The 14,334-nt window shown below is 46.2% G+C and overlaps 2 protein-coding genes and 1 non-coding gene across 4 annotated transcripts in view; 2 read left to right on the top strand and 1 right to left on the bottom strand.

Moving 5' to 3' along the window:
* The first annotated feature begins 14 nt into the window (after positions 1 to 14).
* On the top strand, positions 15 to 4,873 carry RPL32 (ribosomal protein L32). The gene is made up of 4 exons (XM_003982504.5): positions 15 to 155; positions 1,634 to 1,734; positions 2,332 to 2,513; positions 4,696 to 4,873. Exons 2-4 carry the CDS (start codon positions 1,639 to 1,641, stop codon positions 4,823 to 4,825), a joined length of 408 nt encoding a protein of 135 aa, XP_003982553.1. The 5' UTR covers positions 15 to 155; positions 1,634 to 1,638; the 3' UTR covers positions 4,826 to 4,873.
* LOC111559642 lies at positions 1,429 to 1,568 on the top strand. The gene has a single exon (XR_002740766.1). It is a non-coding gene; the product is annotated as a small nucleolar RNA SNORA7 (small nucleolar RNA).
* Positions 4,874 to 5,630: 757 nt separating the features above from the next.
* Positions 5,631 to 14,334, bottom strand: part of CAND2 (cullin associated and neddylation dissociated 2 (putative)) — a 33,656-nt gene continuing 24,952 nt past the window's right edge. For both annotated transcript variants that reach the window (XM_045051974.1, XM_045051975.1), the window contains exons 12-15: positions 13,342 to 13,511; positions 11,901 to 12,065; positions 10,068 to 10,175; positions 5,631 to 7,731 (exon numbers count right to left, since the gene is read on the bottom strand). In XM_045051974.1, the coding sequence (XP_044907909.1) occupies positions 7,504 to 7,731; positions 10,068 to 10,175; positions 11,901 to 12,065; positions 13,342 to 13,511 (671 nt within the window). In that variant the 3' untranslated portion in view covers positions 5,631 to 7,503. The remainder of the gene's footprint in view (positions 7,732 to 10,067; positions 10,176 to 11,900; positions 12,066 to 13,341; positions 13,512 to 14,334) is intronic.

Raw genomic sequence — 14,334 nt, 5'->3', positions numbered from 1 at the left:
TCTGAAATGTCCTTCTTTCCTTTGAAGGATCAAGCGCAGGAAGTACTCTTTTTTGCCTGACAGGACCCAGAAGTTAAGTCCCATCAGCCTTCGCGCGCGACCTTCCACTCTCTTCCTCGGCGCTGCCTGCGGAGGTGGCAGCCATCTGTAACTCGGTGAGTTTTAATCGTTGGCCATCCGCATCTCTGCGGTCTTCATCTGGTATTGTCGCTTCGTGGTGAGGAGGCCTGCCCTTCCGAGCACTCGTCTTGGTGGGCTTTGTCCTTGTCGGTTGGCTGGAGCACGTACAGGAACAGAATGAAGCGGCCCAACCGATGATGGAGGTTTGCTTCCCAGGGCCACTTGGCCGCCCTACGGAGGCCGCCTGGTGTCTCTCAGCGTTGCTGACAGCTTGTTTGAGGCCTGGGAGTGAAGGTCGCCGTTTCGGGTCTAGGCAGCGCGGGCTTGTAGGGACTGTGAAGCCACCAGAAGTTTCCAGTCCGAAGGCAGGAGTATTCCCGTTTTGGTCAGCGTTGTGTTTCCGCGTGTATTTTGTTCACGCCGACCGACGCTCCCTCCTCTGCGGTTCTGGTCTTGGGGTTGCTGCTGCGGCCAGACCGCCAAAACAAAACAATCGATTGCTGCTAGTCGATCGGTTCAGTTAACGAAGGATCTCTGAGAATATAAAACTGCGTCCTTGTCTGCGAGGAAATCATGTTTCGGGCGGAGGTGCGTTCCTTTATCGAACACAAAGTTCACGGAGTACCGTGTGCTGAACAAAGGAATAGAAGCAGCGAAGAGAACAAAAAGGGTGTTGCATTAGGGAAAAAAAACTAGGGTAATCCGGAAGGCCGGTCCTCGGATGATCTTCAGGTAGAACAGGAAGTTCCAAGGCCTAGAAGCATCAGTACATTATGGTTTTATAGGTCTGTTGTGAGAGAATTGTAGAGCAGCGGCACTCTAGGGGAAATAACAGGTTTCTCTACTTCCAGTCACTGCAAACATTCAACGTGCAGTATCCTTTCCATTTTACAGGTGAGAAAACAACAAGGCTCAGGTTCTTGTGGATTGTCCAAGTTCTGCCTAACGAAAAGGAAATTGGACTGTCTGGGGTTTGGGGCGCCAGGTGTGGGATTTGCTCCCCTGTGCAAGCTGAGAACTTTTGGGGGTCCATTTGTTCTATTTTTTTTTTTTAATGTTTTGATTTATTTTTGAGACTGAGCATGAGCAGGGGAGGGGCAGAGAGGGAGGGAGACACAGAATCTGAAGCAGGCTCCAGGCTCTGAGCTGTCAGCACAAGAGCCCGACGTGTGGCTCGAACTCGCGGAGTGTGAGATCATGACCTGAGCTGAAGTCGGATGCTCCACCGACTGAGCCGCCCGGGCGCCCCCATTTGTTTTAGATTAGCTGTTAGCGTGCTTTTTTTCTTCAGTGGATGAAGTGAATGCTGACCTCCCAGGATCGCGTCTGGAGAGTGGTTCGTATTCTGCCAGCTTCGGAAACGGGAGGGAAAGCAAGCCTGGCAGAGGTACCCATTCCATTCCCAGTTTGCTCAGTAGCTGGAGATTGGAAGACACTCTGCAACAATGTTCAAGGCCTGAGCAGGAAAGCTTCCTTCTAGGACTCTGTCATCATCTCTGCTTCTTTCTTGAAGGCATCATGGCTGCCCTCAGACCTCTGGTGAAGCCCAAGATCGTTAAAAAGAGGACCAAGAAGTTCATCCGGCACCAGTCAGACCGATATGTCAAAATTAAGGTATATGTGGTCCTGGGATGGAAGTGTTTGTTGGGGTGGAGAAAGGAGCCCCTAAATGGGCTGTTGGATTTATGGTATCACCTGGTCAGAAGATCACATTTGGCAGATGAACCAGTCCAGTTAGTGGAAGAAGCTCTCTAGAAACTTAGGTCTGAGTACACCTTATTGGCATTCAGTCACTTGATTATAGTATGAATTGGACGTTTGGCTGTTTTGACGTGTCTAGAGGCTTGTATCATTTTAGGTGGCCTTAAGAGGTTATGAGAAGTAGATTATCCGTATTTTATGATGAGAAAACTTGTATCTTGAGTGCAGTGCTAGAACCCATGCTCTTCACTCTTTACCTTACTGTATACACAATCCCCTCACATTCTATCAGTCTGTAGTTTGTTTTTCCTTTATTTAGGAGTGTGGATGTGAGTCTATATTCCTGGTGCTCAAAGGCAGGAGCCCCTATTTTTCTCCACCAAATAAAGGTGAACTGTAACCCAAGGACAGCTACTGTTGGGGCATGTTTCCTTTTCATTGGGTCCCCCTTTTTTCCTCTAAAAGGAAGAGGTGTTGGCAAAGGCACTAACCCTCCTGTGTTTATTTCAGCGCAACTGGCGGAAACCCAGAGGCATTGATAATAGGGTGCGCAGAAGATTCAAGGGCCAGATTTTGATGCCCAACATTGGTTACGGGAGCAACAAGAAAACAAAGCACATGCTGCCCAGTGGCTTCCGGAAGTTCCTAGTCCACAATGTCAAGGAGCTTGAGGTGCTGCTGATGTGCAACAAGTGAGTTGGGCCCCACTTCTGGGTTCAGGTGTCAGAAGTCTGCATCTGTGAGCAATCTTGGTAGGGACTTTATAGAATGCATTTGGAGGAGTTGTATATTCTCTAGGGAGCTTAAAGAATGCTTGTTGGGGGGCTTAGAAAGGTTTCCTTTGCTGGAGCAGGGTGAGGGAACTTCCCCTGGTAAGTATAGAGACCTGAGACCTGGAAAGACAGGACTTTGCCTGACAGTAAAAACGCTGGAGGATCCTTTTGGCAGTTCTTTGCAGAATGGTGGCTTTATTTATGTGGAGGTATGGGGGATATAGTGTAGCCTCAGACCTAAGGGACACTTTATGCTGTGGCCACAGGTATCTCTCTTCCAAAATCTGCAGGAATAGACGAGTTGCTGTCTGATTAAGAGCTCTGTGATCTGAGGTAGAGAAAAGGAGGAAGGCTTTGCAATCAGGATGGCTTACACAAAGTTGTAGAGATGCTAGCGTGCACGGAGGGTTCACAGCATTCCTTTCAAGGGTTTTAAGAAAGTTAGACACTTTTTGAGCTCTGTGAGAGACTTGGTTTGCTTAGGCCAAAAGGGGGACAGTGGGATGAGAAAACATTTAATGTGGGAAGTTATTTAGATGCTTTGAATTTGGGTTGGAGGGAATGGTGTTCTTATATTCCTATTAAAGATACTTGGGCAGCAAACATGAGTTGCAGATGCTGCTGGGTGCCAAAAAGGTACTCTTTTTAAATAGCTTGACAGTTTGTGTAAAGAGCTATAGAAGTTTTTGGAATTTGTGACCTTTACACCACAAGTTGCATTTCTGGATATTTGTCCTTAAATAAACTGAAAAGCAGGAAATCTTTGTAAGGCTGATCATTGCAGCAGTAACTGAAGGATTGAAAGTGTAGTTTGTGAATGGTGGGAGTACAAGCACTGGGTGGAATGTTACATATACACTCAAAATGGTGATCATGTGTGGAAAATGCCTAGGCAGAGGGGAAGGTATTTAAGATGATTGATATGTTAAATATATATATGGACGAAGACCTGAGGAGTTATCGAGGGGGGGAAGAAAAGATTTAAGTGTTAAGAACAAAGATGGAAACATTTCAAAATATAGCTACTTTGAGCTTGAGTGAACCTCCTTTATAGAAAATGAAAAAATTCTTTTAGTTTGCTTGTCTGTTAAGCTATTTTGCTGGAGTTCTTAAAGAGAACTCTGTATGCCCCATTGCCTTAGTCACTTCTTACAGTATTCCTTTGCTGAAATTTCTCCTAGAGTCTTTTTTTTTCAAGATTTTCATTTTCTTTTCTAATGTTTATTTTTGAGAGCATGAGCAGGAGAGGGACAGAGAGAGGGAGACACAGAACCCGAAGTGGGCTCCAGCTGACTGGGGTTCAAACTCACAATGAGATTATAATCTGAGCCAAAATCAATAGACGCTTAACTGATTGAGCCACCTAGCTGCTCCTTAAGATTTCATTTTTAAGCAATCTCTACACCCAACATGGGGCTCAAACTCGCCTCCCCAAGATCAAGAGTCAGATGACCCACCTAATAAGCCAGCCAGGTGCCCCTACATTATCTTAATTAGCTGTTGCTGGTGTCATAAAATGCTTCGGGCCAGTTTGTTACCAAACCAGGGTATGGTGCAGCTGTGAGGAATGAGTAAGTTGGAACAGTATCTGTTAGGCGGGTTAAAGTATAGCTATTTGCTGGGCAACTTCAGGCAATGTTACTTCTCAATTTGAATTTTGTCAGCAGCAAACAAGTAAATTAATGTCTGAGCTAGGAAGCTCCTGGTTTAATCAGACTGTTGGATTCTGCTCTTGGTTACTTTGCAGAGAGTTTTAAAACTTCATGGGACTAGAAGGATAGAGGAGGACCTTTGAACTTGGAGTCTGGGTCTGAGCCATGATAGCCCTGTTTCTATATATCTGACTTGGGAATTCATTTCCACCTTTAAGGGCCATGGTTTGTCTGTTAGATGGAGGCAATACATGAATCATAAGGCTGCTGTAAAGATTAAGTGAGAGGGAACAATGAGAGTGCTTTTGTCACTGCCTGGGAATACTTTAAGAGCCTTACTGCTGGTACCATAGATTTTAGGAGAGTTGGGATTCGGGGCTGTGCAGGTCTTGTTCATCAGCCATTTACCATCGCCTCCTTACTCTACTCACTAACCAATTCTTTTCCAGATCTTACTGTGCAGAGATTGCTCACAATGTCTCCTCCAAGAACCGTAAAGCCATTGTGGAAAGAGCAGCCCAGCTGGCCATCAGAGTCACGAATCCCAATGCCAGACTGCGCAGCGAAGAAAATGAATAGACAGTTTATGTGCACATCATATTTGTGTTAATAAAACCATAAAACTACCATCTGGCATTTCCCTCTTTGGTTTTACTCTTCAATTTCCTACTCAGACAAGTTGTCACAGATGTTTTTTTACTGCTGGTTAATACTCTGGAATCTTCCATTTGAAAGAGGTTTATAAAGCATATTTTATTCTTCATAGGGCACAGGCCTCTGGTGCCCAGATCAGCCTTGTCCACTCCATTTGGGGGTAGGGGAGACTTGGCCTTCAGACCAAGGTGGGTTCCTCCCTTAACTGGAGGACCTTGTAGCTCAGAGCAAGTAGTCTTTCTTAGGTTTGCTATGTAAAGTTGGATGACATTTACTCTATGTGGTTCTCGTGATTGAGAAACTGCATGAAAGAATCCAGGTGAATCCCTTACTCCCTTACTTATTTGGTGCTGAAATAGCATCCTGTGGCTTCTGTCCTAAACTATGACAGGATGACAAAAATCCCTCTACTATATGATCAGCCTTGGATGTCAAGATATTTTGCAGTCTCCCTTTTATAACCTTCCCCTAGCTGGCTGCTTCAGGTAATTGAACAATTTCTGAAGATGTGGGATCCTTAACATGATATAGCCTCTTGACTGGTATTCAGGATTTAATAATCAAGCTTCCTTTTCAACTACAGCCCACACTCTAGGCAACAATAGCTAGAATTTAGCCCCATTAATTACAGGCATGCCTCTGGAGGCCCAGGCTTGGTTGGTTCCAGACCACTGTGATAAAGCAAGTCACACGTCCGACGCATTTTCTGGTTACCCAGTTCATATAAAAGTTCTGTTTATACCATACTCAAATTTATTATGTGCAATAGTTTACCTAAATAATGTGCATACCTTAATTTAAAAATAACTTTATTGCAAAAATAACTGCCTGAGCTTTCTATGAATGGCAATCTTTTTGCTGGTGGAGGGTCTTCCCCCGATGCTGATGGCTGTTGACTAATGAGGGTGGTGGTTGCTGAAGACTGGGTGGCTGTGGCAAGTTACTAAAATTAAGACCATGAAGTTTGCTGCATTGATGGAGTCAAGAATGACTTCTCTGTAGCATGTAATATGAGCACCTTTACCCAGAGAGCTTTCAAAATTGGAGTCCATCTCCTCAAACCCTGCCACTGCTTTATCAACTAAGTTGATGTAATATTCTTCAGTTCTTTGTTGTCATTTCAACAGTCTTTAACAGCACCTTCACCAGGAGCAGATTCCATCTCAACTCCACCGTTAAAAGTTTTCTCATGACCGTCACATCTTCAGGCACTAATAGTAACATCAAAGATCACAGATCATAACAAATACAATAATGAAAAAGTGAGGAAAATATGAAATGAGCAAATGGTGCTGACAGATGTGGCTGGACGCAGGATTCCCACAAATCTTCAATTTGTAAATGCAGTATCTACAAAGCATGATAAAGTCAGGCATGTCTGTAAAGTTAGGGTACCACTTTTCCAAGAACTGGTAGCAAGTGGCAGTATATAGTCCTGGGATAGGGCATGTAGACTCCAGAACAAGACAACTGCATACAGGGTGTTTTTCCCTACCAACCTGGTCAACTGAGCAGAAAGAACTACCCTGGTTAGAATTTTCTTGGCATGCTAGCCATGAGCGGTTTTAAGTCCCTTAGAAAAAGGTCTTACAGGTGGGCTGCCTCCAGTTCAAAACCTAGTCTGAAACATTTGAGTAAATGTTGGTCATTTTCATAATTTCTTTAAACTGACTTGGGAAATATACGGATGGTGACATGCCTAGTAGAGGAACTGTGCAGAGAAAAAGTAACAAGGATCTCTTATTAACCTGGGACAGTACAGAAAATTCTTTTAATCTGTCACTTAATATTTGTGTCTTCAATACTAAAAACTAGGAACAACATGTTCAAAGTCTTCCTCCGAAGGACACAAACCAACTGGTTACACCTATAGGTGGGGTGGCGTGAGAGGTGGTCTAGTTTCCTTTGTGCTTTCTGGTTTCCCGTTTGACTACATAAGCGTTTTGAAATTAGAAAAAAACATATTAGATCTAATTCTCTATCCCAACCACCTCCCCTGCAAAAATACCAATTTCTGAATCATTACTACCAATTGGAAAAGGAAGCATTTTGAATTCTAAAATGCAAGAAGCTCAGAGAAGTAGCTTTAGTTTTTCAGATGCCCAGCCGAAGCATGAATTTTTGGCCTAACAGATCAAGTGAAGTGAAAAGTGGGAGAGGTGTGAGTGACACTGGTGGGAAAGAAGGCCAGCCGGCTGCCTCCTAACCTTTCACAGCTGTGAGCACAAGAGTATTTCTAAACACTACTTAGTCCTCTGTAAGGCAGCGACTCCCCAGTTTGAAGGTATAGACTGCCCAGTGTGAAGTCACACAACCACTATTTGTGCCGAAGGGCTTGGAAAAACGTCCATGCCCTGTTGCTTTGAATGACTGTCCTGAGTTACAGGGTCCAACTGTTGGCAGCCTTGCAGCTCCTGCTGGGGGCCTTGAGTTGGGGTCCCTGGAGAAGGCACTGTAAGCCCCGACCAGGAGCAGGACGGCCCCGCAGTGAGATGAAGAAAGGGCAAAAGCAGAGGCCTTTGGCCAGCATGGGGACAGTGAGGCCTCAGGCTTGGGTAGGCCCCCTTCTCTTGGTAAGGGCCCACCTGGGGACTGGGGAAGCACTAGCTGAGCTCCATAGAGTCTGTGCTGGGGGCTGAAGCAGAATCCTTCTGGATGCTCTCAAAGAGGGCAGCAAGTTCGGGGTTGGATCGGATTTGGGAAGAGAAGTCAGCCATGATGGGGCTTTTCCCTACTTCCGGGATGGTCAGCAGGGCGGCCACAGCCCTCATGGCGGAGCGTTTCAGCTCATCTTGCTTCTCAAATTCCTGCTTCACGGAACCAGCTTTGACCTAAAGTGGGAAAAAACGAGCCATCCTTTACTGAGCCTGGCCTGGCCTGGCATCACAGCCTCCCTCACTAGTCTCTGGATTCCTCTCAACCACCGGTAGTAAGCTTTCCCAGTTTAAATCACAGCATACTCCCCTACGTCAGTCTCCTGTCCTTTCTCCTGCACTTTTACACTGGTAGGTTTCTCCAGAGGGTGATTCTTTGTCATTCAAATCAACTTCGAAGTCACCTAGAGGCCTCGGACCAATCTAAACTGTCCACCTTTCTTTTCATTAATAAGTAATTTGATGGGGGCACCTGGGTGGCTCAGTCTGTTAAGCCTCTGACTTCATTCAGCCCACGTCATGATCTCCGGTTCGTGAGTTCAAGCCCCGCGTCAGGCTCTGTGCTGACAGCTCAGAGCCTGGAGCCTGTGTCTCCCTCTCTCTACCCCTCCCTTACTCGCGCGCTCTCTCTCTCTCAAAAATAAATAAACATTAAAAAAAATTAAAAAATTAAAAAATAAATAATTCAGTGGTGACAATTGCTATAAAGTGTTAATTGTCTCCTGCCCCTGATAGGAGATTCAGCCTATGTTTATTCACTGTGCTTAAAAACAGGCTCTTGGTATCATATGACTTGGTGGTACCATCTGACTTAATTGAATGAATGGATCACTGTGACAGTCATCTAGCTGGCCTGGCTTCTTCCCCCCAACTCAGGTGCCTGGCCCTGCAATCTCTTCTGCACAGCAAGTACCCAAAACTGCCTTGTCTGCCTTGTTTTTCATCCCCCACCCTCTTCCACTTATTTAGAGGATCTCAGAATTCCCCCCACTGCTTATGGAATAAAGTCCAAATTCCTCTCCATGCCCCTGACTTCACCCAAAGACTCTTTCCCTTGAAGAGTCCGGTGTAATGGTTAAGAGCTTGGCATTGGGGTTGAACAATCAGGTTCAAATAGCTCTGCCCTGTAAGATCTGTGACTTCAGGTGGTCATTCTAAGCTGTACTTCCCTTTCTATATGTAAGAGTCTCCTTTCCATAGAGTTGCTTTTAAGGATTAAATGACTTAACACAGTGGGGCACCTGGGTGGCTCAGTCGGTTGGGCAGCTGACTTTGGCTCAGGTCATGATCTCATGGTCCGTGGGTTCAGGCCCCGAGCCGGGCTCTGGGCTGACAGCTCAGAGCCTGGAGCCTGCTTGGGATTCTGTGTCTCCCTCTGTCTCTGCCCCTCCCCAACTTGCGCTCTGTCTCTCAAAAATAAACATAAAAAAAAATAAATTAAAAAAAAAAAATAAAAAGCTTTTGGTTTCCAGAGCTTTGTAGGTTTCAGTGGATGAGGGATCGTGGACTTGGATGCAGCAAGTTTTCATCATAGCGCCCCACACACAGTGCCCTCTGGGCAGCCAGAATGAGTGGCCTCTGTGTAGGCCTCAGATCAAAGCTCCTCTTGCCATCTTAGCCGAGTGGAAGGGTGTCCTGATGCTGCAACACCATTTGCAGCCTTTCCCTGTGAACTGGGATTTTTCTCCATGCTGTATAGCTCCAAGAAAACTAGAAGTGATTTGGCCTTTAAAACTGTCAAGACTGCAATGGCCCTGCAGAACCACTGTTTTCTATGACTTCATACCATGCATAGGTTTACAAACTGAAACTTAAAAGGTAGGTTTCTATTAAGAAATTACCAATTTTATCTGTTTTAGCCACAAAAGATTTCATTTTTTTGGAAAAGGTTTTGCTCTTTTGCAACTTGAAAATCACTGTTCTATAGATCTCTCTCCTCTTTAAGCTCCAATCTGAAATACTCTGCCCTCATTTGGTTAATTCCTACCCTTTCAAAACCCAGATTAGTTCTTTCAGTCAACAGATAATTACTGGGCACCAGGCTCTGTTCCCAGTGCTGCAGCTTTCCCCCAGGCCTTCCACTCCAGATCCCTCCCCTGACCCTTGAGGCACTCCAGCCTAGCAGCCACTCTGCCCTGAATCAATCACCCGATCAATGGTTTCTATCTTTCCAAGAGAATAACTCAGTGTTCCAATTAGGAGGTGGGAGTAGGGAATACACCATGTTCAATGTGGTATCCCTAGTACCTTGCTACAAGGGCCGGCCCCCAGGAAATGTTTGATGAACGAAAGAAAGAGGTGGGTGTGAATCCCAGCTCTGCAATTTACTAGCTGGGTAGCCCAAATCAATAACTGCACCTCTCTGAGTCTCTGTTCCTCTGTGTATACAGTGGTGACAATAAGAAATACTTTATAGGGTGACAACAACAGTTAAATGAAGCACTTCATATACTACCCATAAATGGTAACTGAATAATCTGTAGGTGTGCCCAGGGCTAGGCAGGAGGGCTTACCTTGGCAGTGCAGGTGGCCCTGAGTGGCTCAATGAGCCGGTCCACCCTCTGCAGAACAGGTGCGGGACACAGGGTAGCCAGTCGGGCCAGCATGATGAAGGTCAGCATCTGCCCCAGAGGAAGGAGACAACGTTCACAGTGAAATGGCCAAAAGGAGCAGAGCCCAGGGAAGATCAGAGGATCTGGTACCAACACCTGGAGCTCAGGTCCAAACTCTAGCACTAATTCCTGCCAGGGCCCTGCAACAGTCTCTCCCACTCTGGGCCTCAGTTTTCTTATCTATAATGTGAATGGCAGGGGGCGCCTGGGTGGCTCAGTCGGTTGAGCGTCTGACTTAGGCTCAGGTCATGATCTTGTGGTACGTTAGTTCGAGCCCCACGTGCTGACAGCCCAGAGCCTGGAGCCTGCTTTGGATTCTGTGTCTCCTTCTCTCTCTGCCCTTCTCCTGCTCATGCTCTGTATCTCTCGCTCAAAAATAAATAAATATTAAAAAAATGTGAATGGCAATACCCACTACGCCAGCTACACTTGGCTGAGGAGGATCAGATAAGAAGAAGCACCAGGGAGGGGGCTACTCTCAAGCTCAGATGCTCACAGGGCCAGGCAGACACTGTCCATGAGTGAAGAGGGCCAGATGGCAACTGGGAAGGAGTTAGGAGTCCACACTCCAGACAGCAGCTGTCAGCTCCAGCCCGTTGTGGCCGTGGGAATGTGGCCCAGAGCTCATGCATTGTTTTCAAAAGAAACTGATTTTCACGTAAAATCTCTCAACTTTTAAATACTGGCACTCAGTTAAAAAAAAAAAAAACAAACAACTGCTGTATGAGCCAACTAAACACATCTACAATCCTGGTCCAGCCTGCAGGAGAATAATGGTGACCTCTTTTGAAAATGGTGAAATTCCTACAAACATGCAGCATAACGGATGGTTGTCTGAATTCTACACGCCCTACCCGTCCCTACCAGATGTCCACCCTGCCCTGATCCCCCCGCAACCCACAGCAAAGGAGGGGGACCAGCAAAAAGCATGGCATCACACAGCACATGCTGTGACCCAGGGCTCCTCCATTTCCCAGCTGGTGCCCTGGAACCACCCAGCTCTCTGGCCTCTCCCCTGTAGAGTGGCCATCATAAACCCACTCTCTAAGGGTGTGGTGCAGACTCAACCTCCTCAACCCACCCTCCTCAACACCAAAAGGAGCCTGGACATAGGAGTCCAAATGTTGCACTGAGCCCAGGCCTTGTCCTGTGTTCCCTGGAGGGCAGGCAAGAGGGCCGTGTGGCCAGAAGGGGTAAGAAGGGAAAAGCATGGGGGAAATGCCTGTAAAAACTGGCTTTTATCAGTCAACAGCGGGCCTTGGGCATCTCTCACATCAGTGCAGAGGGACCTGGCTCACTCTTCTTAATGCTGCTAGCATTCCAAGACCAGAGGTACCCAGTTTATTGAGTGAGCTTCTGATAGGTGGACATTTGGGAAGCTGCCAGCTTTCCCCAACTCTCAGAATAATCTAGAACATAAAACTCCAAACATGTTTTTAGGTGTCAGTCTAGAGGCTCTGTTCACAGAGATGGAACTGCTAGGTCAAAGGTGGGTCTCAGAATTCTAAATTTTTCTAGCTACTGCTAAACCGTCCTCCAAAGAGCTTGCCCAGTGTAGACTCTCCTCAAAGGTGTTTGAGAGGTTGGCTCTCTTTCTTATTGAAAAAGAACAATGCAGTTATTTACAGGGGTGCCGGGGTAGAGAGTGGGGGACAAACAAGCAATGGGCCCCAGTGGTGCCTGCTCTCCCCTTCGTACAGGGTGGGCATAGGTTTGGCAGGGAGCCCATCCTACCCGGATATCGTAGTGGTCCTTCAGGCCATCCTCCACGTGATTCAGGAACTCGCAGATGTCCAGCCGGCCCAGGCAGCTCTCAAGCAGCGAGTACATGCATTCAAAGGCTGCCTTGCGCACGTCCAGCCCATCATCCACTGTGTGCTTAAAGGGCCCCATTTCTACCTGCAGGAGGGAAGGGTGACAAGGGTTATGGGATGTGACTCTAGGGTGTAAGAACACCTCCCTTAGTTCCTGCTGCACACCCCACCTCTGTTGTTCAGTACTGTGTTCTGTCCCCAATCTCTTGCCTTTGCTCAGCCTGCAATGCCCTTTGATAATAACAGTAACAATAATTATTATAGTCTACTGAGCAGTTGTAACGTGCCAGCCACTGTGCTGAGTGCTTGACAAATGACATGTTACTCAAGCATCACAACAGCCCCAGGAAGACAGTGTTATATTAACCCCACGTAACATAAGAGGAAACTAAGGCTCAGAAAGGTTAATTAATTTGCCCAAGAACACACAGCTAGCAAGCGGCTGAACTAGAATTAAAAGCCCGGGTCTCTGAAGCTTTTAACCACAAGGCTCTGCTCTTAATGGTACTCTCATTCTCACCCCTCAAAGCCCAGCTTAAATGCCCCCTCTTTTGGGAAACTTTCCTAACCCCTCTAAACATAGTCACTTCCTCTTCAGCAATGCCAGGTGGTTTTTTTGTTTTTGTTTTTTTTTTTAAAGAGAGAGAGAATGGGCAGGGGAAAGACAGAGAGATAGGGAGACAGAGGCTCCAAAGTGGGCCTGCACTGACAGCAGCAGGCCAGATGTGGGGCTCAAAGCCACGAACCATGAGATCGTAACCTGAGCCGAAGTTGAATGCTCAACTGAGTGACCACCCAGGCTCCCCAAGACATTTTTATTATACTATGTGATAATAGCTGTTAATTAACTTTTAATCTGTGCCCCTTAAATCCTTATTGCACCAAATAGGCTCTATCTCAGTAAAATAATCGGCAGAATGGGTGTCTCTATCCTTTAGGTGGCCATGAGCTCCCTAGTGGCAGCTCTGATCCAGCTCTGATCCTGGCACTCTGACACAGTGCTGGTGCTCAGTGAATGCCTGCTGAATGTTGAGTGATAATAAGAACCGCCAACATTTACCGAGTGCCAACTGTGTGCCAGGAGCAGCCCTGAGAAGCTGCAGGACATAACTCATTGAATCTTGTCAACAACCCTATGATGCAGACACAAACTATTTTCCTCATTTTTCCCAAGAAGAGAAACAGACTCAGAGCAGATTAAATTGTCCCTAGGTCAATGTGCCCAGGGTCACACAACCTGGAAGTGGAGGTGCAGCATTTGACCCAGGCCACATGGCCCACGTGCCTGCTCTGAAGAGCTTGACCCAAATCCTTGTCACAGCTCCGCCAGTCAGGCCTTCACTGGCCTTCAATGGCCTTACCTCTCGGATGAGGTCCCTGCGGATCTTTGTCTCCTGGTAGAGGAGGGGCAGGATGTCATCCAGCAGGTCCCGGACCAGTGAGGGCTTATTGTGCACAGCCGAGTTGAAGAAAGCCAGAGTGGCCCGGCGCACATTCAGGTCTGGGTCCTGCAGGCTCTCCATGAACTCTCCTGAAAGATGAGAGGGTGTGTGAGGGACGGCTCAGCCAAGACGCAAATCACCTCCACCCCAACCTCAGTTACCTGATTACTGTGAGCTGGGCAGACTTGGCTGAAGGGGGGCAAACGTGTTCTGAGCATCTACTTTCTTACCAGGCACAATGAGTCCTCAAAGCACAAGTAAGAATGTGAACTAGAGTCTGGCCTGGGTTCAAATCTAGGTTCCACTATTTCCTAGCTATGGGACCTTGGATAGCCTCAATGTCCTCATCTATAAAATGGGAGTAACAGCAGTACCCATAGTGTAGGACTGTTTTCAAGATTTAAAATGTAGTGATGTGATATCTATCTATCTATCTATCTATCTATCTATCTATCTATCTATCTATCTATCCGTCTATCTAATATACCTAATCTATCTAAAATACCTAGCAGAAAGCTTGGCACAGAGCAAGGATTCTATAAACGTTGACTTGATATCATTACAGATAAGGATCTTGAAGATCAGAGAGAGAAAGAATCTTATACTTTCACACAGCACTTCTCTGAATATACCTTTTTGTATAGTTTATAGACTTTTTAAGGACTATGTTAATGTCTCATTTGCTCTATAAAGAAAATCTAGAATGAGGGGAATCCTTAAAAAAACAAAAAACAACAACAAAAACTGCAATCCTAACAGTATTTCAAATGATTAACATAACCACCAGGTTAGGAAAGAATGAAACAACTCACCCAAGTAATTTCCAAAGTATTTTGACTAGTTGCCCTCCGGCTAACGACAAAAGACCTATAAACAGATACTGACTATTCACAGAGATAAAAGTAAGCAATT

This window comes from Felis catus, chromosome A2 (genome assembly GCF_018350175.1).
Source record: "Felis catus isolate Fca126 chromosome A2, F.catus_Fca126_mat1.0, whole genome shotgun sequence".
Taxonomy (NCBI): Eukaryota; Metazoa; Chordata; class Mammalia; order Carnivora; family Felidae; genus Felis; species Felis catus.
Note: the sequence above shows the minus strand (reverse complement) of the source record. Positions and strands in the feature narration are given on the sequence as shown.